Genomic DNA, 21,135 nt, shown 5'->3' with positions numbered 1-21,135 from the left:
ACCTGGTAACTCTCACCAGCTGACTGCCAACAATTCCAACAGATATTCAGAACTGCACTTACTTCCCGGTTCCAGCTGATGGTATCCAACCCCGTACTTTGGACCTGCCGCTTACGCCAAACATAAAGCTCCCCTCAATACCGGCCTTCCCCCACGGTGTTCCGGCCCTAGATCGGATATAAGACGAAGGCCGAAGACTGTTATTATAATGAAATGAACCTAGAAAGACATACCAACATTGAGCTGTGTTTTGTAAGGCGTGAATTGAGCATAACTCTCTCTTTCTCTCTCTCTCACTCTCTCTCTCCCTGTCGATCTCTAACCGTGCGTGAAGAACGTGATCATGGGTTCGTCCGAGGATATCACCTACATCATTGGCAATGCTCTCCATCAAACAGCTGAGCACCACGAGTCCTTTGAGAAGCTGTGGACAAAGAAATGGAAGCCATTGGTATGTTTCTCCTCACCAACATCCAGCTTTCCAGGTTGCTAACATAGTACTGATGATGGCAGTGCGAGATGCGCGTCTATCCCTTCATGTTTGGCACCCCACAAGATTTTGAGCCCGTCGCCCAGGCGATTATTGCCAAGGGGTTGAAGCCACCGTATGATTGGGATGAATATGCTAGCATGTTCTTCCCAAAGGCTGAGGAGCTGTTCAAGAGGGCCGAGGAGGCTGAAGGGAAGGAAGAACGGGAGAAGGCGGCAGAGTTGTTTTTGTGAGTATGCCCGAAGGCTCTCTCTCTCTGTACGAGACCGAGGCGGTAGATGGTGAATCATGATTGATTGCTAGCTAACCCTTGGCAACACAGACGTTCCTCAGCCCTCTACCGCATATCCCGCTTCCCCATCCCGCGCTCTCCCAAACAACGTCTCGCCTGGCAAAAGAACAAAGAAGCCTTCTACCGCGGCGCAGCGTAAGCCCCCCTTTCCCCCATTTAGATCCCTCAACTAACCCTCTCCTGCGTGCTCCAGCCTGCTTCCAACCCCCATCCTCCCCCTCCAGATCCCCCACACCCACCGCTCCCCCTCGAACCCCACAACCGAACTCTCGGTGATTCAAGCAAACCTTTGTCTTCCCTCCTCCTCTGCTGCTACCCCACCTCCGCTGGTTATCCTTTTGACAGGTCTAGACGGCTACCGCACCGAACTGGGCATCTGGCAGCCTGGTTTCTCTGCCCAGGGCATCGCCACTTTAGTGCTAGAAATCCCCGGCACGGGTGATTCCCCATGTACCGCGCAATCAGCGCCCGATGCGGTCGACAGGTTCTGGGATTCCGTAGCCGACTGGATCGGGGAGCAACACTCTCGTGGGACAATCGACAAGAGTCGCGTCGTGCTCTGGGGATTCAGCACGGGGGGTTTCTATGCCCTGCGCGCGGCGCACACCCACCCTGCCTTATTCAAGGCCGTCGTATCTCTCGGTGGAGGATGCGATCGCATGTTCGCTGCAGACTGGCTCGCGAACGCCGACAAGAGGGAATACCCCTTCGACCTGTGCGGTGCTCTCGCCGCAAAATTCGGGTACGACCCTTCCGGGACCGATCCCGCTGGCAGGCAACGCTTCGTTGATGAGGCATACTCCAAGTACTCCCTTGTGGTAGACGGCACACTCGACAAGCCATGCTGCGAGAGGGTGCTGCTCGTGAACGGGGAGCTGGACGAGATCTTCCCGATTGAGGACCTGTGGATGGCGCTGCAGCACGGACGGGCGAAGGAGGCGAGGGTGGTTAAGGGGAGGAAGCATATGGGGGAGCCGGAGAGCTTTAGGGTTGTGTTGAGGTGGATTTGGGGGGTGTTGGAGTTGGAGGGAGATCCGATGGTGCTTTTGGGGGGGTTGGCGAGGGAGGTGAAGTATTGAAATTTATAAGGGGACGTAGTGAATTGAGAGACTGAAGATGTTGGGAGTAAGCTCCTGACGAGTGAAGCAGTGACAGGACTCAAGTCGTGTTGAGGAACTATTGATGCTTTTTTGTCAAACTACTATAGTACAGTTAGAAGGAATGACAACCTTACATTTGTCAAGAATGCATCAATGCCTCAGCTAGGGGCAATAAGTTCATGCCGTTGCCCGTCTATATACAAGCAAACACTGCCAAATCAAATCAACAAGCCGCCGAAAGCATACCCAACCGACGCCCAACCCACATATCATATATATATGTATATACTCCTTCAAGGACAAAAAAAACAAACTCCAGTCCTAGCTTTTTTTTTTTTAGTTGGTATTGATAAGGAACCCCTTCGGACCACCCCACATGCCCTTGACCATGGCCTTGTAGTACACCCAGGGGAAGAAGTCCTTCTTGAGGTGGTAGAAGGCCCGACGCGGCGTCGCCTGGTCGAAACCGTACTGACCAAAGGTCTCCTTGGGCTCGCCGCCGTACTTGAACTCGGCCAGCATGACCTTGCCGTACTCCGTCAGCAGCGGGCAGGAAGTGTAACCATCATAGCGCGCCGGCGGCTCGCGGCCGTCGAGGGCAGCCACAAGGTTCTTGACGAGGATCGGGGCCTGGGAGGTGATAGCCGCAGCAGTCTTGCTAGTAGGAAGCGAGGAGGCGTCACCGGCGGACCAGACGTTGGCGTACTTCTTGTGGCGCAAGGTGTGGTCATCAACGTCGACAAAGCCGGCCTCGTTGGCCAGAGGCGAGTTCTTGACGAAGGCGTGGGCGCCCATCTTGGGCACGACGTGCATCAGGTCGAAGGTACGGCGAACGACGTCGCCCGAGGCGCTCTTGAACACGGCCGTGTTACCGTCAATCTCGGTCAGGTCGTGGGCAAAGAGACCCTCGACGCCGCGCTCCTTGCGCAGCTCCTCCAGCGCCTTGCTGTACTTGGCCACGCCAAACATTTGCGGGAGACCGGTCGCGAAGGTGATGGTAATGGGTGAGTCGGAGGCACTCGGCTTGTAGCGACCCTCGCGCTTCCAGTGGTCCAGGGCCAGCCACATGATCTTTTGAGGGGCGCCGGCGCACTTGACAACGCCGGTGGGCTGGGTGAAGATGGCGCGGCCCTGCTTGAAGCGCTTGATGGTCGGGAAGACCTTGTCGACGGTCTCGTAGGTGTAGATGCACGAGACATTGCTGTCGGGATTGGTCGCGGCCTCCTGAAGGCCCTTGATGGCGGCCAGATCGACCTTGATGCCAGGCACGACGACCAGCTGGTCATAGGTCAGCCGGGCCCCGTCGGCCAGAGTGACGGTGTTGTCGTGGGGCGCAAAAGTCTCCACCGCGTTATTGTACAGCTTCAGCTTGGGGTCGGTCAGCTCGGGCAGCGGACGCTTGAGCTCGTCCTTGTGCTTCAGGCCGCCTCCGACCAGCGTCCAGCCGGGCTGGTAGTGGTGCCACTGGGCCGGGTCGACAATGGCAATGTCGTCCTGGCGGAACTTGCCCGTCCGCAGCAGCTGGTGGGAGATGCTGAGACCCGCAGAGCCGGCGCCCACGATGACGACCTTGTGGTTGCGGGGAGCCACATCCTGCACCGACGACACGGTAGCGAGCGTTCGGGCAGTTGCCGGCGTGGATTGTCTGGCCACAGCGGCGGCCCTAGAGGCAGATAAGCTCAAGCTCAAGAGACGGGAGCTCATGGTTCCGGCCTTGTGGTCAGTATCTTAGGTGTAGTGTTGGTTGGGCGGGTGAAGATCGGCAGGCCTACGCCAGAGAAGGAAAAAGGAGGGACGAGTGGTGAGACAACAGATGAGCGGCGGTGATCCAATTGGCCGTTGGGGCCGTTGGGCGATTTAGGTTGGCGGGTAGGGCGGTAGCGAGAAACGACACTCGAATTCTCAATTCGAACACGCTGACAACGGCGGCGATTTGGGGTTGAAAAAGAGAGAGCGGCCCATCGGCTGCGGCAGTCGTGAGCAAAAAAAAAAAAAAATCTTCGAGTTCGTCCGCTCCCCGTCGCCGACCTTCGCTGTTATTGTGGCCCTGACGCAAATTGCATGCCCGCCTCCTCCCCGGGCTGAAACCGGACTCTTCTCTAGGCCCAGGTCCAGGCTCCAGGGCTGTGGTTGCGCGTGGGATGCGACGTAGACAGCGACATCCAGCGACATCCATTACCATCTTGTGGGCATCCTTGTGGGCGATCGAAAACCCATTCGGCGGGGCACCCCTCCAAAGATGCGCAATTTTGCCGGCCGTCCATTGGCTGGTGCCCTGGCCTGCCCTAGCCCCACGCCGCGTGGGGTTGCGTCGTGGCTTGGCAGGACTTTGTGTCAGCCCAAGATCGGAGGGTTCAGGACTGCCAATGTGGGGTGTCGTGTGGGCGAGCCAGGGCCAAATGTGGATGCGGGGCGGAGATCTTGGCGGGGAACCGCCCTTCCCGATTCTTTGATAGTTGTGGCGCCACCATGAGACGACAGGCGGGAAGTGGCTAACAGCACTGGGCTTTACGACGCGAGCTCTTCGGCAGGCATAAACAGTGGTAGAAAATGAGGGCCACTGCAATTGGTCGTTCATTGATGCTGCGATTTCACTGGCTGGTATCACATGCACCCTCCCATCCGCACCTTATCCGTGTCTTATCGTAGTATCTGACAAACGGTCACGGACGACGGGAAGCGGAACATCTGGCCAACAAGACGTCGCCGGGAAAACAACGAGCCGTTCGCAGTTCACACGCAACCATGGACGCGCTCGCATCACGAAGCGCGAGACTCTATCATCGCTGATCCTTGGAAACCTTGGACGGGCTAGAAATTGCAACGGAAACGCAAGGCAAAAGTCGCCGCAACACCACGCCACCATCACCCACGACAACATGCACGACGACGCCGATGACGATCGCCGACCTTGATTCCTCCAACCCATGACGCATGTCGGCGTCGCGAGCAGTGCGGCTCTTCGGCAGGAACCGCGTCGACTCCATTCGCTGGGAGCCGTTGTGCTGGCATTCCTGTCGCTCTCTGCGCGGTCGCCTGCAAAATGGCACGCTTCAGTCAGGCTGAATGGCACCCAAATTTGGCCCGGATGTCGGACGGGTGTCGGTTTCGGGACTCGGCAGTGCCACTAACACCCCTAAGTTCCCGGCGTCCGGACGACCGGGATCGCACCCTGCGTGGAAGGTGTGGAGTCCCAGCGGCAGGCCGTCGACATTTTAAACACGCCTTCTTCATCGTCGTCGGCTCGTCCATTCTCAGACAAGCAGACTGCGCACCTAGACTCATCCATCCCAAATTAGTGCAGAGCTGGCCCTGCGTCTTGTCTTGACCTGGACGGGAGTTGTCTTGCCGGTTGAGCCTCAATTCCTACACTAGCACATAAGCGGACGCGGACCCCTGGCGATCACTTACATATACTATACCTTACACACACGCCGTCCCCTCAACTTCGCCATCCTTAACACCATCGATATCTGCAATCGCCGATTCCCCTTTCCATTCACACTCCCAAAATGAACCCCTGCCGCCTCCCGCTTACCGTTCGCGCGGTGGAGCCCGCGTGCCGTGCCCTGCTCACCCCCCTGGCCGGTACCTCTTCCTCAACGGTTACGGTTACCTCTGCCGCCCGACTTCCGTCCCAAGACCTGGCTGTCGGCTCCCAGCGCCGTACCATCCATCAGCATGCCCGTCCCATGTCGGCTGCTGCTGCCCGACAACTCCCGAAGCAGCCTGTCGTCCTCCCGGGCCGGACTCTTATCCAGAAGCGCGCTCACTCCAGCCGTGCCATGATCCACACCCCTCCTCCGGCCCCCGAGCAGCCCCTCATCCATTCGCTCTTTGAGCCCGTCACCTCGACCTTCCAGTATGTCGTTGCCGACCCGGCTACTAACAAGGCCGTCATCATCGACCCTGTGCTGGACTACGACAATGTCGCCCGCACCATCAAGACTCATTCGGCCGACAACATTCTCGAGCTGATCAAGAAGAACGGTTATGAGATCGTCAAGATCCTTGAGACCCACGCCCATGCCGACCATCTGACCTCGGCCTTCTACCTGCAGAAGAAGCTCGAGAAGATGCAGGGCTACAAGCCCGGCGTCGGCATTGGCAAGCGCATTGGCCAGGTCCAGCGCGTCTTTGGTGAGCGTTACGGCGTCTCCACGGATGAGTACGATGGTGTCTTTGATACGCTTTTTGATGATGATGAGGTCTTTGAGATTGGGTCGCTCAGGGCCAGCGCTATTCACCTGCCCGGCCACACCCCTGACCACATGGGCTACCGGGTTGGCGGTAAGTCCTCTCCCTACTCTCTTTGACATGCTTGCTTACCCGGGGAACACGAAAAAAAAAAAAAAAAAACAATTGAGCCCCCCCCCGCCCGGGGACATGTTCCCCCGAACTCTCCCCATTTTTTGACCCAGCTGAACCCCCCTAACCGCAGATTCCTCCGGACTGGCAGACAACATCTTTTGCGGCGATTCCCTCTTCCACCCACAAACCCTGGGCACCGCCCGCTGCGACTTCCCCGGCGGTTCCGCCGAACAGCTCTACTACTCTGGTCGCATGCTCCTCTCCCTGCCCGACCACGTCCGCATCTGGGTCGGCCACGATTACGCCGAGGACGGCCGCCAGCCCGAGCCATGGGCCACTGTCGCCGAGCACCGGCTGTATAACCGCCACCTGAGGGATGGGATCACTGAAAAGGAGTTCGTGCAGATGCGCAAGGAGAGAGATAGGCAGCTCGCGGCGCCGAGACTGTTGCATGAGAGCTTGCAGGTTAATATTCGCGGTGGGCATCTGCCGAAAGTGAATGCTGCGGGCATGAGGACGTTCGCGGTGCCGGTACAGGTGCAGGGGGAGGCGGCGAGTGTTTTGTAAGGAGGTAGAAAGGGATACCTACTAGAGGAGTTTGGAGTGTGGGTTGGTTCGTGAGTTTGGATACCAGTTTCCTTCCTTTCCGAGATGGTCTTGCATTACTTAGGTATGATGACATGACATCAGGGACGGTTGGGTGTATCTTGGGTTGGGTAAGTGTGCATTTATTGTTTTCTTGGGTGGTTTCCTTTCGTGTACATAGATTCCCCGATGGTTGGTTGGAACAGTATATATATGTCTTATGTATCTTGGATCCATCAATTTGTGTTATTGGGCATCTCTTCATGATTCTATACACCATATACATCTGCACACTGAGCCCCTGGGTGTGTCTCTTCCTTTGAGGACTTTTTTTTTTGTTTTTACCATACTCGGAACTCCTCCCTAATCTTCCTCATCTTCTCTCTAAGCTCCTCAACCACTCTCAGTACTCCATTCCCATCCCCCTCCCCCACTTGACCAGCTTCATTGGTATCCGCAACACTACTCTTCCCTGTTCTCTCTTCATCCACTCCTTCCCAAATGATCTTGAGAACTTCCCTTCCCATTTCTCCTCCAAACAATCCAATCTCACTTCCAGGAGTGACATTCCCTCTGGAACTGTCCGCATTGGAGGTGTGTTCCCTGTCCGAGAGGCTTTGCCAGAATATCCTCAATTCCTCAGGCAGCCCCAGCAATTCCTCTACCGGCTTCAGTTGGCTCTCAGTCAGGTTCGAGAGGAGGTACCCTAGTAATACTCTACACATTGATGGTATCTTGATGGGTAGGGGGATGTTAGCAAGGAAAAGCTGTGGTACGCATTCGGATAGTAGGGTGTCCTGATTGGTCTGGTTGTTGTTGTTGTCGTTGTTGTCGTTGTTGTCAGTGATGGAAAAGTTGTTCGAAGGGATTCGGGAAAGGATGAGGGAGTAGATTGAAAGGATGGTTGTATGGATGGAGAGGATTTTATGAAGATCGGAGAAGGTTAAGTTGGAGCCTGGAATCAAGTTGGGGTAGGACGGTGGGGAAGCGTTAGTTGCGGTGAAGGACGATGATGGGCTGTTGGCTGCATGGTACTTGATGGTCCAGAGGAGTTGCGTGAAGGATGAGATGCTGTTGGCGACGTTTGCTAGGGGGCTGTGCGAGGATGTGATCGGCAGTTCTGGAGGGTGTTGGGGACATTCGGAGTTAGAAATGCGCTGATAAACAGGGGTAACGTCATGGCAGCATGTTATGCGGACTAAGTCGCTGAAGTGCCAGTTTTGGGAGCGCAAAATGGATAACTGGTGAGCGAGATCCTGGTATAGGCTGTTAATCCAGCGGCTGTAACTGCTCCTCGACTGTGTTGGTGGTGGGTGCATGTGAGGTGAGGCGCTCGGATATCCGTTTACCGCTGGGGCATCAGTGCCGTGAAATCCTTTGCTTGACCCAAAATTCTGATGCTGTAGGCCATGAAGTACCGGTTGCTCGAGGCTATGCACCGCTGGATTCGTGTATGGCAAGTATCCAAGCAGGTCTCTCTCAAGCGTCGGTTCACTTGGCTCTCTTGGTAAGGTAGCACCGTCGGCGCTGTAATAAGTAGAGAAAGTGCAACTCTGTGGGTTTATGTCAAGATAAACCTGACAAAAGTCGGTATTTCTCCAGTAAGACCCAAAATCAGCTTTATTCTGGCTATCAAAAGCAGTCGATGGGGTGTGAGTAGTCGTAATCAAGGTCTTCGACCCCCTTGTTTCGAGATTGCCCGGCTCCTTTGGAGCTTCACTACCTTTCTTTCTGAGGCCTCGAGGTCTTCCAGGCCGTTTGTTTGAGGATGTGATGCATTCCTTTTGGGAGCGGATACATCGGAAGCAAGAGCCGCTAGGATTAGAATCTGCACGCCGGCATCTCAGTTTGAGTCTGCGACAACGGTCGCAGGCGATTCTTTTGATGAGGAAGGCTTCAGACATTGCGGCTGGCCGGAAGAGTAGTGGACAACAACAGACATAATAAAAATCTTCAATAATCCTTGATATCTAGGAGGGCAGCATTGAGCATAAATAATTGGGATAGCGTTTTTTTACTAACCGATATCTCACAAAAGACATCCTCCATGAAGCTGCCAATGAATATTCTTGTCTCCTCCTATATGCTCAATTTTTTATTCTTATTTTATTCTTATTTTATTTTGTTTTATTTTATTTTTGCTCTACTCGCTTTCTCACCCAATAACCCAGTGAGAACTACTGTATCATCCGCAGTGACTCGTAGCCGATTGGGCGTCGACACATCTCCTGCTTCCGACTTCGTCTCGCCGGGACTTGCAGCCTGTCAAGCATGAAGCCGATGCATCTTCGTGGCATCTCTCAGCTCTTGGGCCTACTTTTTTTGGAGCTATCGGTGATGGATGATGTGAAAACATAAGCGCTATTGGTTGAGCAGAAAAATGAGTGTCAAGTGTAAGAAGTCCCAGTAAGTTCTTCCGATCTGAGACATGTGTCGCCAAGGTGCTTGGATTACGCCAGACTTGAGAGGAGAGCCTTTAACAGTGAGAATGGATGGGAAGTACTGGCAATAGAGCATCTATCTGGATTGCTTTGAGATTGGGTAACTGCTGGAAAACGGGGTGCTACCGTAGAGAGAGGGAAAGGAGTTCATCTACAGACCAAAGTAAACGGCATACTGGCAATCACAGAGACAGTTCTTTCAAGTTTTGAAGTCTTTCGATCCTCCACGGTCGTTTCTCCTGCTCTCCAATCAGCCACTCTTTCTAAGATTGAGGTCATGGGATACTAAGGGGTTGAAGTACGAAGACCGAAACGATTTCTAAGCTTATCTCCTTCAAGAATGCTTCTTTTCACCTACCTAGGCCACTTCCATTCAGCTGTCTCGATCTATACCTATCTATTCGTGACACAAACTGCCTGTCTCAGCCTCACCAATGTCAACCTGTCGACCTGTGGTATTTTTAACGACATCTGTGTCCAGACACAGTTGGCACACACACACACGCACCGCACTCTGCCAGTGTCACTCAGCAAGTCAACTCAAGTCTGTTACTCAGGTCTTGACCTCAAACCACGATTCTTCAGTCATACTGCTACAAAGGCCTGCATGCGTGATGGTAAAGATGTTGAGGTGGGACGGATGGAAGAGAAAGAAGTATTTCACGAGACATGTTGGAAAAGCATGGAACACTGGACTAAATAAGCACACCACAGCGCATTCTGAACCACGTTGATGACTATGTCTGTTCTATTAGGCCAAAATCCTAACAAAAGTACGCTATGTAAATTATGGAATCAGAAAAGGTTTAGATCACGCGGTCGATCCTGGTCTGAAAAGGTTAAATGTCGTTCATCCAAGACCGTTGGGTATCTCATATCCAAAAAGCTGGCCCAGTTCCAGCGGGCAATCTTCCTGCTCATTCCCGAGTCCGATCATCCTAAGTCCCATTATCTTTTGCGATCCCTTCGTCTGTTGAAGGCTGAAAGATAATTCGCCTGCCAGTGTTCTTCAATTGTAGATGTTGGGAACACCATTGTTGGGCATTGAGCGGCTCTGTCCTGCATCTATCCGAGTTCCATGGTGAACAAGGGGGTGATGGGGGGGAGGGGAGAGAGAGGGGGGGGGGGGGAAGAGGGGAATTTGTAGCTCAGTGTGTTCAGCGTGTATGGTTGTATGGTCCCGCGGAGAGAACACCGCAGCAGTGGTAGAGAGCGTTGGCCCCTATTTCCCTGAGCTCATGAGACCAACCGGAAGAACTCCACCGATCCTGACAACGTGGCCACGACAATCCGAGTTCCTGAGTTATCAAAAGCGGCAGCTGTCACCTGGGGCAAATCCCTGCGCGCGTACTCACCCCTGAACTTGCCCGTCTCCAGATCGCAGATATCGAAGCCGTCCTCTGTCTGGCATGCAAGGTATCTGCAGTCGGGCGAGATACACAGCGGCCAGCCCTCGGTTAACCGGGTGTCGTTCAAGCTGTGCCGATGTACCCTGTTCTCATCCAGATACCACAGAATCACGTCCCTTCCCCACACTGTAACAACCATATCGCCCGCAGGTGAAACTTGCAGCATGCTTGGCGGCGACCTGGCACCAACTTCGAGCTTCTTGAGCGTCTTTCCCGTTAGAGCATCCGTGATCCTGACAAACCCATCTTTCCCAACCGTAACCAGCGCCTTCGTCCCCGCCGCCATCCATCTCCCGTCCCCCTTGGCCCCGATTGGCAACCACGCTAAATGCAGTACCTCATCATCATGTCGACTGAACATAAACTCAATCTTCCCAGTCCCCAAATCCTTCCTCTTTCCCGAAGCCCCAGCACGAAACGAAATGCTAGTGACCACTACTCGTCTTGGGTCCCGCACCGACACGCCCGCAAGGTACCTCCCATCGCCACACCACGCCAGCGGCGCACGAATCGGTGCCTCAGCCCACTTCACCAACCTCTCCCTCTTCCCCTCTGTCAGGTCAAACACCTCGACCCACGGACACAACGGCGGTAGCCTGCCGAGCCCGGTTCTCTCCATATGCGGCTCAATCATATAAAACGCGCACGCAACAATCAGGCTGGCGCCCGCAGCCGACAGCGGCATGAAAGCCGGGGCGCCATTCACGCTAACCTGGTCGTCGCCCCAGTTGCGATAAGCAATCACCGGATTCGGAAGACGGGCGCCGGAATCCGCATGGAACGTGGCGAGGGTCATGGGTCCCGCGGGAGTGATCAGCTTTTGGAGAGAGGACTTTTGCACGACCGTGGTGATGTGGGTGTCGAGCGGGGTGAAGGTGACGTGAGTGATTTCAGCAGCAAAAACGGTAGCGAGGGGGGCACGCGAGATGCGCATGATGAAACGGATCACGATGGACTGAACGAAGTCCGTGGGGGAGACGGGTTCTTGCTCGGGCGGGTCGTCCCATCTTCGTGTGCTGCCATTGGTGGAAGCTACTTCGACATCTTGTCGGCTGGAGGAGCGGGAGATGAAGGAGACTTGGGAGGGGGTGAGGAGAGAGTCCTCAAGGTCGGTGAGGAAGCGTGGTGGGAGGTCGGCCATCGAATTGGTATGGGAGGACCCTCCACTGACGGTTTTTGGAGGGATGTTAAAGGACTGTTTCTTGATGAGGTCCGCCTGGTGGGCCTAAGTCGTTATGGCGCTGAAAAGAGGTTGAGCAAGTGCTCAGAGGGAGTCAGTGTACGAGATTGACCTTTTTAAAGGATCTCACACCCTGGTCTCAGCGACGACGAAGCGACATGTCGGTTCGAGGCGCGGTAACTGGGTACCAGGCCGGGCAGGACACGTCTGAATGTGCTTGATGTCGCAGCAACAATATGTAACATGGCTTTAAAAGCTTGGTATTGGTTGCTGACTGTGGCTGTGTCTCTCTCAGGCGGATCGTAAGGCTGTGTTTGGTCTTGGGTCTTGGCCTTGGCATCTCTCGGGACCGTCGAACAGGTGTCCTTGCCCCCCGCATTTGGAGTCCGTACAATGATGGATCCATGGAAAGCCTCTCGATACTGGATAAAATCAGTCAGAAAACGATGTCAATTCGAATTGATGACTAATAAAAAAAGATCGAATAACAACGACATGTTGACAAGATTCCCCAGTGTACTGTTGGTGCAGATCTAGGCCAGTTGTTTCTCTGGCATGGTCAAGTGGCTGAGCATGTGCCAAGGGATCAAATCCGTGTTCTGCGCCCATCGAACCGTTACATTTGGGCTTCTAGATGCCGCCATTAACCCCTGCCTGGACCGAATCTTATATATACATATAAATATATATATATAGAGTGTGTGTGTGTGTGTGTGTGTCGGTGTGTATGACCTGCCTTCCGCTGCTTGGCACGGCACATCATCTCCATGCGCTAGGGAGATCTTGGAGCTTTGAACGACGTCATGATCCACATCGAAACCAGCTCTGGGTTCCCATGGCGGGAGCAGGTGGAGAAGCCAAAGCACCAAGTCTTGGCATCACAGATTCTCTATCTTGGCATCCTGGGGACCCCACTAGCCCCCCGTCCTGGCGTAACCCCAATGTGTAAGTCTCATGAACCACAGATAACGCCTTATCCTCAAGCGGGCAGAAGTCGGTCATAGATAATCCATATAATGAAAACACATAAGTCCTTCCCGGTATCTACCAGCTGGGGCATATACCTTCCATGGATGCTAATACCCCGCATTCTGGGATGGTAGGGAATCATATCAGGGGACAATGGAACATGTTAGCTACAACCTGCTCAACCCATATCCAACCCTGAAAAACCCCCAGGTTTTGCTCAATTCTCCATCGTTCGGTCCCAGAGCTTCCCACCGTTCTTCGGCTTCAACCTTCTCCATTATGTATGACCTCCACCTTATTGGCAGCGTTGTCACCACTCTCCGCCTCAGTTCCTGGCGAGCTATAGCATTGTTTAGTAACAGTTAGCCGCCCTGAAGCCGATCTCTCTCCCCCTACCCCTCTGCTTCGATAGGTGACAAAGTGGGTCCCAAGAAAGATTGAGCCCCCCTTGGGCGCTGGAGCACAGGTAGCCAGAGCCTTTCTTCCTAATCGCATCCAGGGTGCGATCGACAGCGGCAATTCTCTCATTTTCTGGTTTTGTCCTTCATCAGTCCTATGGGTCTATTCGTGTACGTATGCGAGTCTAAGTGTGCTTGGTTGTTCATTCCACCACGGCAGAAGAAAATAAAAAAAGCTCTCATTACCCATTCCAAGAAGGCGGTTAACCAATAGAGCGCGTCTTGAACACAGCCCACTCTCCTTCTGCAAAACTTAGCCCCAATATACATCCATCCAAAACCAATTCCCCGGATTTACTGCTGCCACAGCCATCCTCGCAGGACCCCTCTTCTTCGGTTTTGGTGCAGGAATATGCTTCTCTAGCACACAATGGTCGACTACTGCATACCTTACTCTCTTTCCCGTTTCCCTTCTGGCTGGCTTAGGCTTTGGCAAGTTATTCTCCAAGACTTGCGCACCCTTGATTTTACTCCTCCTCTTGTCCTCTTGTGCTTTCCCCTTAACCGTACGCTTACCCCTACTGCTCTTGGCACTCGTGTTCTTGTCTTTGTGCTTCCCGAGGCTCTCTTCCTGCAGCAACTGTCTCCGGCGCTGCTCAGCGTTATACTCGTCTACGAGTGTCGCGATGGTAGACTGGCGAGAGTCTTTCCGTTGCACCAGTTGCGGACTGCCAGTCTTGACGCGCCCTGGACGGGGCAAATCTGAATGACTGCTAGCTATATTCCCCAGCTCAATGTCTTCGCTGACTGGGGTTCGTCTGGATGTTCGACGAAGGTAGAACAGCCGCGCGAAGAAGCCCTTCTTTGGATGTGATTCACACTCACGGTTGAGTAAATCACTGTTACCGGTTGTTCTTTCGTTGCAACCATCATTTTTCATCAGAGGCTCGTCGGAATTTTGCACTCTGGACTTCCAACCGAATAATCTGGCGAAGAATCCCCGTCTATCAGCACCACTTGTCTTGTTGTCGATCTCAACATCGGGGAATTGCTCCACGATCGACTTATCCTCAGCCGACCCGAGATCATCAATCGGATCGCGAGACTTTCTCGGACACCCAAACAGGCGTGCTAAAAATCCTCCCTGTTCGGCTTTCTTCCTCCGTCTGGACCTGTCAAAGCAAGTACCATCTGTGGCCTCTTCTTGTGAGCTTACTACACCCACGGGATCGCGTTTTGTTCGCCCATTACCCAACGGCTCATTAGGGAAACCATGAGATTGGTCCCAAGTGGGAGTATGGTTGACCGGAGACAAGTATTGAGGCGTCTCATTATTTGGAGCGAGCTGCTCGCCTATCAGCGGATGAGTTTGCGCTTCGAGATCAGATTGTTTGACCTTCTTCCTGCCAGGGAGGATTGACCAGAAGCCTCGTCTTCTTTTGTCATCATTACGGAGCAATAGGCCATTGCTCAACCCTTGTCGCGACCCTGATAAGCATGTTCTTACTTTTTGTGTCTGCGCCTTGGTCTCTCTGGCGATAGTTTCGTCCATTTGCACGCAAGAGAGCACCGTATTGACGTTACCTTTCCTTTTCTTTCCTCCCAAGAGTTCAGAGACAAGTGCTCTGATGCTGCACCTCGGCTCTTTTCGAACTCCTACGCGGTACTGCTGCTCCAAATTCCCCATGCCCCATCCCAATGTGGCTATTGCCATAAGTGGGAGCAACCACGAGTACCTGTTGTCTTTGACCTCGTTATTGTGCCTTGGTTTTGGCTGCTCTTCAACGTGAGGTTGATGACGTGGGTACGGCACCGCTGCATCTGGCCAGACATCATGGTGGCACGGGGTCTCTGGAAGATCGGAACGTATGTCGTCTGGATCATAATACTTATCATGAGCCCTCTCGTAACGTGGGTGATATAACCTGGGCTCTTTTGTACTCAGTGGCGCAGGTGAGGGGATTTGATTATCTCGGGACAATCTGCAGTGTTGTGGAGTGGGGAATTCTGGCAATGTATCCCCGCCCGCATCGGAAGCATCATCCTCTGCTTGCACATCCTGTCGGTTCTCTCCTTCGTGATCCACGTCGGACTGGTCGTCGTGATCAAATGATCGTCCAGACGGTGATTGCGTGTCGAACTGCATCTCAGACACTCTTACACCAGGATGAGGATGGAAGAGGCCCTGGTAGGTATGGGGATCAGTTGGGCTGTCCGCAGTCTTGGTGTTGAACCGTCCCCTTTTTTGTCCAATCCAGTTCTGTTGATCCTGATGTAGCTGAGAGTCCTCGGGATAGCTATATTGGGCAGAGTCGAGCTCATTGACAGAGAGTTTACTAAGGGAGTTTTCAGAGCCTGATTGCTCATCGTTCTCGCCGAAGGTCGAGTGTCGTCTGCCATTAAAGAAGTTCTTCTCGAAATCTGTTGGCTGACGGTCATCTAGGTGGTTATCTTCGAAAGGCTCATCTTCAAGCCGAGATTCATCCTCGTTAGCAGGTACCTGAGGGGTCAGAGATTGCGGTGTAACAGGGCGCTCTTCCGACCCTCTGTCATTGTCAAGGCTGCTCTCAGGCTCCCAATTGGAACGTTCGTCGGCTAGAAGACCCAGTTCCAAAGGTCCATGATCACTATCGCCGTCGTGGTATTCCTCTGAAGTTGTTGAACCTTCTTCAAATCGCTCCATTAAAAGAGGTTCCTTAGACTGTTGTTCACTTTGCCTCCTTAGACACCATTCCCTCGGCCGATCTTTTAGCAGTGGGGGAAGTTTATCGCCAGAACCTGCTATCTCATCATATGGAAGATATTCGTTGCCACTCTCATTAAGAGGGTTGTTTAGGTGAGATTCTCTGTCGAAGTTCTCCTCCAATGGCACGTTATCTGGAGCAATCTCTTCGCAGATACCCACTTCACCAACGTCTGGAGCCTCCAAAGCCGTTTCGGCAACCCCAGTTGGTGAAGGTGGAACGTATCCATCGCAGCTGGAGGAGTGTTCGTCAGGAGGATCTTCTCGGAGCCCTTGACTTGGAGATTCCATTCTGGCGTTTGCTTCTTCTTCGTACGACTCGTCCAACGAAGCTTCCTCCCGCCGCCCTACTCTGCCAGAAGCACCATCATCCGAAGGGCACATGAGTTCAGGTTCGTCATCAAAGGCTTCCTCACCTTCGGCATGTTTATAAAAGAAACCTTCCGATCCATGATCTGCCAAGGCTAGGCCATCAGAACCTTCCAGTTGGTTTGGGCGCTCCTCTGGAATAGGAGATCCCTGATCTGGCCAACATAGATTTGGCCCTTCACTCAGAATGAGGCTTTGATTGAAAGGAGGATTCTCCGCAACGGGATCGTCGAAATCAGCGTCCATTGATGGATGAGGCTTTTGTTCGACATCGGCCACTTCCTCCGCAGGTGGATCGTCAGTTGGTGGTTCCTCCTTCTCAATGGGCTGGATACACTTGAACTGTTCCTTGACCATTCTTTTCCGCTGCTCTGGCCATCTATCAAGAGATCCGGGCTCTTCAACGAAAAGCTCGAAATCTCCGGGCATCGAGTCAATAGATGTGTCTTCGTCACACGAAGGCAAGTCCTGTTGCGCTAAGTCATCGATGCGAACTGCGTCGTCGGAAGGCAACGATTGGTCATCACAATTCTCGGCCTTTTCGAACTGCTCGTCTGCAGTTTGCAAAGAGTCTGCTCTGGCCTGCTCGAAGTCAACTACCCCACCCGTCTCCTCCTCAGTGTGACCATCGATGAGATCATCCGTTTTGTATTCCTCATTAGGCTCAGCACCTCTACGCTGGCTGTGTGGAAACTCTCCTTCGGAACCCCGACCCTCAGAAAATTCTGTGTAGAAATTGTCGAATTCGGGGTCAGTAACTACCGGAGATTCTCTTCCCTGGATGCCTTCGTTCTCGTTCGGAGCCTCATCTTCATAAGAGGGGCCAGCCTCATTGATATCATTGTCACCGGGAAGAGAAGCTTCCGGCTTTGGCTTGCCCTCATCCTCAGCGCTTTGTTCGGCTCGATTAGTGGGGCAAACTTCTTCTGGGCTGTCTTTGGCAGCAGACTCTCCTTCTAATTCAACATCCTCCTCGAAACCTGGCGCAGTTAGAGCGTTTGGGCTAGCTTCATTTGCAGGAGAAGCGACCTCTTGGGTGGATTCTTCCAGCTTAGGTGGAACGTCGCCCTGTGGTCCAGCTCGTGCATCGACAGGAAAACTACTTTCTCCCTCAGATATGGCTTCATCCACATGTGAAGTACCACCCTCTAGGGGAGCTTCGTCATGGTGAGCACGTTCCTCGTCCGACGCAATTTCGTCCTCTGCTATAAACTCATCATCCAATCTTCCCATCAATTCGCCTTCTCGATGCGTCTCATTGTCCACCGGAGGGTCGCAGCCGTTTGATCCTTCACCTTCCATGTTTGGTTCACAGAGCGTGAAAACGTCCTCCTCAAGGACCCGGGTATCAGGAAGAGGTTTGCATTCCAACCACGTTTCGTTTTGCGGGGAAGAGGTATTATCGACCACAGCATCGTCTTCGAGAGGTTTGTAAGGCTCTAGTCCATCTTGCTCTACTAAGGCTGGTTCTGCCTGGATGATGCCTTCTTCCGGTCTGGCAGCCAGATGGCCCATGTTTCTATCCCATATTTCATCCATATTAGTAACATTCCCCTCCTCTGGAAGATCGCGGTCGACAATCTGTTCCTCTTCTAGGAGAGGCTCTTCTCTCATTTTCCTTTCTTCGGCAAACCCATCGTCCGGGAAAATGTCTGCTGGAACGTCATTTTCGTCAAGATACTCAACTTCCCTGGGGCTACCTTCTTCTGGAACACCCTCCTCCAAGAAGTCTTCCTGAGGGAACTCCTCTCCAGTCAGCCCTCTCTCTTGAGAGACCTCCTCACCAATAATTTCCTCTCCGTCAAAGTTATCATCACCAGGGACCTGCTCCTCCCGGGGAGCTTCCTCATCCACGATCTCTCCCTCTTCAGGGGAGGCAGCGTCGAGGACCTGTTCATCCTGGGGTAACTCTTCCCCAACACCTTCATTTTCTTCGAGAGGAGCGTCATCTATGACCTCGCCCTCCTCTTCAATCACCTCCTGACCAACGAACTCGCCTTGTCCTGTAGGAACTTCGCCGAAGATTTCTTCTTCCCGAGGCAACTCTTCGTCAAGGATCCCCCTTTCTCCAGGAGAGCCTTCATCAAAAACCTCTTCCTCCAGAAGCAGGCCATCTTCCATCAGTTCTCCGTTCTCCGACAAGTCTTGTTCCTCCACCTGTGCAGAGTCAACGCCACGGTCCACGTCTTCATGTTCGAGTAACTCATCCTCAGCAAGTTCTGGCTGAAGAAGTTCCTCAATTTGTTCCGCGAGCTCGTTCATCAATGGTTCAACTTCCACATCAGGACTTTCCTCCCCCTCGAGTAGGTTCTTCTCCCCTTCTGGCAGGGTCTCCCCAATCGGATCGTCAGATTGCATTTCATAAAGCGGTTCCAGTTCGATGACACCCTCTTCGGCAGGGTTGCCATTACAGGCGTTCTCCCCGGGATTGTAATCCGCGATTTGGTCATTATTGATGAACCCTTCATTTTCAAGGACAATTTCCTCTTCGCCTTCCCCATCATCGAACATATCACCGGGATCTCCAGTCAGTCCTTCATCTTGTTCCATGTCCCTCTCGACTTCTTCATTAAATTGTTCTTCGTGAATGTTCCGTTCGGTGCCGCAGCCATCAGGATTGATTTCTTCTAGGCACTCATCCGCATCTTTCTCACCTAGCTGAGCATCGAAAAACTCTTCTTCCAGGATTGCAGCAGGGTTTAATTCTTGGCCTTGGCCCTCTGGTAAGGTAGCCTCAATCTCGGCTTCACTTTTCTCAGCACTTTCCTCGCAATTGGTTTTCCTTGAGAATGGGACATCGTCATCCTCATCTCTCTCATCCCACAACATGTCATGGGTCATACCAGGGGGATTGAAAGGAGCTGCTGCGTCTGTGGCGAGGACAGCGTAGGTGTTATGCACCACTGTATATTGAGTGTGGTCAACAAACCACTCCTCTCCAGAGCCGTCTCCCTCTTTGCAGTCTCTTTCTTCGGATTGCTGGTCATACACGCTAGGTGCATCATAATACGAGCCAATATCAACGGTCTGATGGTCATCTTCTGGAATTTGAAGCCGATCTTTTTCCTGGCCGTAAATGCTTTGTCCTTCGGGGTCTTCATCTTGGTAATCCGCGATGGTAAAAACTGCAGAGTTAGAAGTCTGATTATCAATAGTTAGCATGTGGCCTTCAAAAGAGGGAGGACCCAGCCGTTCCTTGGGTCCAGGCCTGTCGTGGTCGTCTACAGCATACGGCGTCAGGCCAGAAGACAGTGGGGGAAGAGAGACATTGTCGTCTGTCTGAACGACCAGTGTCGGAATAACGAAACTCTTCTTTTCCACATGTGGTTTGGATAACTCTTCTTTCGCAATGCATGGGTTCTCTCTCCTCTTCCTCCCGTTCTTCCTTGTCGAGTAACAGTTCTCCTTAGAGTGGTCCGCGGGCGCAAAGTTGCGATGCCACTCGAGGCTCCAATACCACGGGCCTCCCTTTGCCACCACCCTCCCGTTCCAAGTCCCTAGGTATATCCAAAACGGACTGATAACCCAGTGATCCTCACTGAACCGGGCCTGACAGTTCTGGCATCGGGTCTCGTCCAAATAATCAGCAAACTTTGGAGCAATGAACCCATTAAAAGGTCCTTCGTTCCCAAAGCTGTTGAGATTCTCGCACTCATTGCACCGCCAAAACTCAGGAGTCTGATCAAATTCGCCGACGACACGACCCTCGACTGTGGCAATCTCCCGACATCCCGAAGAATCCACAATCATGCATGTAGAGCACCCATTGAAAAGATGCTCGCACTCCTCGCATGCATCAAGCCGCTTGAACAGGCTGCATGTCGCCCAGCACTGGCAGCACTTGCGGCGTCCCGGGATCCCTATCCGCTCCTCCTCCGTGAAGTCTTCCGGTTGTTTGGCCACCGGCAGTGTCAGTTGCCCACGTACCAACGTCATGCCGGGCGCTTCTTCGATCGAAACATTTTCGTGGTGTCCACAGGGCCATACATACTCGAATAGATGGCTGGGATATCTGGTAGGATTGGTCATGTCGCTATGGATGGGCAAATCCGCGTGGAAACCTGTAATGAGGCTGCGACGACGACAACAGCAACTTGTTTTCAATGTATTCTCAAGTGATTTGACTATCTGTTCAAGATTCGAAGAAGGTAGAGATCCTCGGTAGAATGGGAATACGAGGGTGACAGTACCCAACGACCAACGCACTTCCTTGTAACCTACCTCAAGTTATCTCGGCCATCTGATCTCAACCTCAAGGAGGTCGCCCGGATGGGCTCACAAGGCCTGCCAGGTCGGTGTCCTCCATGGTCGAAACGGCTGAGAAACTTATTTATCCTCCTTTGTGGCAATAAGTCTGGTTTAAATGGCCTCGCTTACGGACCGGAGGCTGTGGCTGGTAGGAGGTTGTTGGCCTGTTGGCCTGTTGCGTTGGCTTTGGAACAGTGCCAACCCTAACCCTGTTCTCGTTGAAAGACATCCAGTGGGATCAATCTAGATCCGTACCCCTTGGGTCGCACCAAGGGCCACCTGGCAGCTTGATGGTTGGCGCAGCTTCACAGGTGATCTAGATCCTCAATCTGGCAGACGTAGCAGGGCTTCTGCCTGCAGTTTTGGCGGAAAATATCGTGCGTTAGCATGTACGATGTCGGCGGATGATACATGGCACACCTTACACAGTGGTGGCCAGGGCGATCTTGTGTCTGTTGATACGTAACGCGTACCACATCATACCGAAGCCGCCGTTATTACTGCTGGCTTGGTCGAAGAGTCATCACCCGCAACAGGTGCTCCAATTACCTAACTCTCCCTTTCATCGCCTGTAGAAAATAATATGTAGGAATATAATGT

The 21,135-nt window shown here is 53.1% G+C and overlaps 5 protein-coding genes across 5 annotated transcripts; 2 read left to right on the top strand and 3 right to left on the bottom strand.

The window, feature by feature from the left end:
- Positions 1-343: 343 nt before the first annotated feature.
- Positions 344-1,861, top strand: CTHT_0049490 (uncharacterized protein; the record flags this gene model as incomplete). Its single annotated transcript, XM_006695241.1, has 4 exons — positions 344-451; positions 514-719; positions 813-917; positions 976-1,861. The coding sequence occupies 4 exons, from the start codon at positions 344-346 to the stop codon at positions 1,859-1,861; spliced, it is 1,305 nt and encodes a 434-aa protein (XP_006695304.1).
- Positions 1,862-2,218: 357 nt separating this feature from the next.
- On the bottom strand, positions 2,219-3,586 carry CTHT_0049480 (uncharacterized protein; the record flags this gene model as incomplete). Its single annotated transcript, XM_006695240.1, has 1 exon — positions 2,219-3,586. One exon carries the CDS (start codon positions 3,584-3,586, stop codon positions 2,219-2,221), a length of 1,368 nt encoding a protein of 455 aa, XP_006695303.1.
- Positions 3,587-5,394: 1,808 nt separating this feature from the next.
- Positions 5,395-6,760, top strand: CTHT_0049470 (uncharacterized protein; the record flags this gene model as incomplete). The annotated part of the gene is made up of 2 exons (XM_006695239.1): positions 5,395-6,172; positions 6,324-6,760. 2 exons carry the CDS (start codon positions 5,395-5,397, stop codon positions 6,758-6,760), a joined length of 1,215 nt encoding a protein of 404 aa, XP_006695302.1.
- A 359-nt stretch (positions 6,761-7,119) lies between these two features.
- Positions 7,120-8,097, bottom strand: CTHT_0049460 (uncharacterized protein; the record flags this gene model as incomplete). The annotated part of the gene is made up of 1 exon (XM_006695238.1): positions 7,120-8,097. One exon carries the CDS (start codon positions 8,095-8,097, stop codon positions 7,120-7,122), a length of 978 nt encoding a protein of 325 aa, XP_006695301.1.
- Positions 8,098-10,455: 2,358 nt separating this feature from the next.
- On the bottom strand, positions 10,456-20,316 carry CTHT_0049450 (uncharacterized protein; the record flags this gene model as incomplete). Its single annotated transcript, XM_006695237.1, has 4 exons — positions 10,456-11,794; positions 11,941-12,230; positions 13,072-13,117; positions 13,625-20,316. The coding sequence occupies 4 exons, from the start codon at positions 20,314-20,316 to the stop codon at positions 10,456-10,458; spliced, it is 8,367 nt and encodes a 2,788-aa protein (XP_006695300.1).
- Between the last annotated feature and the right edge of the window lie 819 nt (positions 20,317-21,135).

This window comes from Thermochaetoides thermophila (assembly GCF_000221225.1).
Source record: "Thermochaetoides thermophila DSM 1495 unplaced genomic scaffold scf7180000011819, whole genome shotgun sequence".
In the NCBI taxonomy this organism is placed as follows: Eukaryota; Fungi; Ascomycota; class Sordariomycetes; order Sordariales; family Chaetomiaceae; genus Thermochaetoides; species Thermochaetoides thermophila.
Note: the sequence above shows the minus strand (reverse complement) of the source record. Positions and strands in the feature narration are given on the sequence as shown.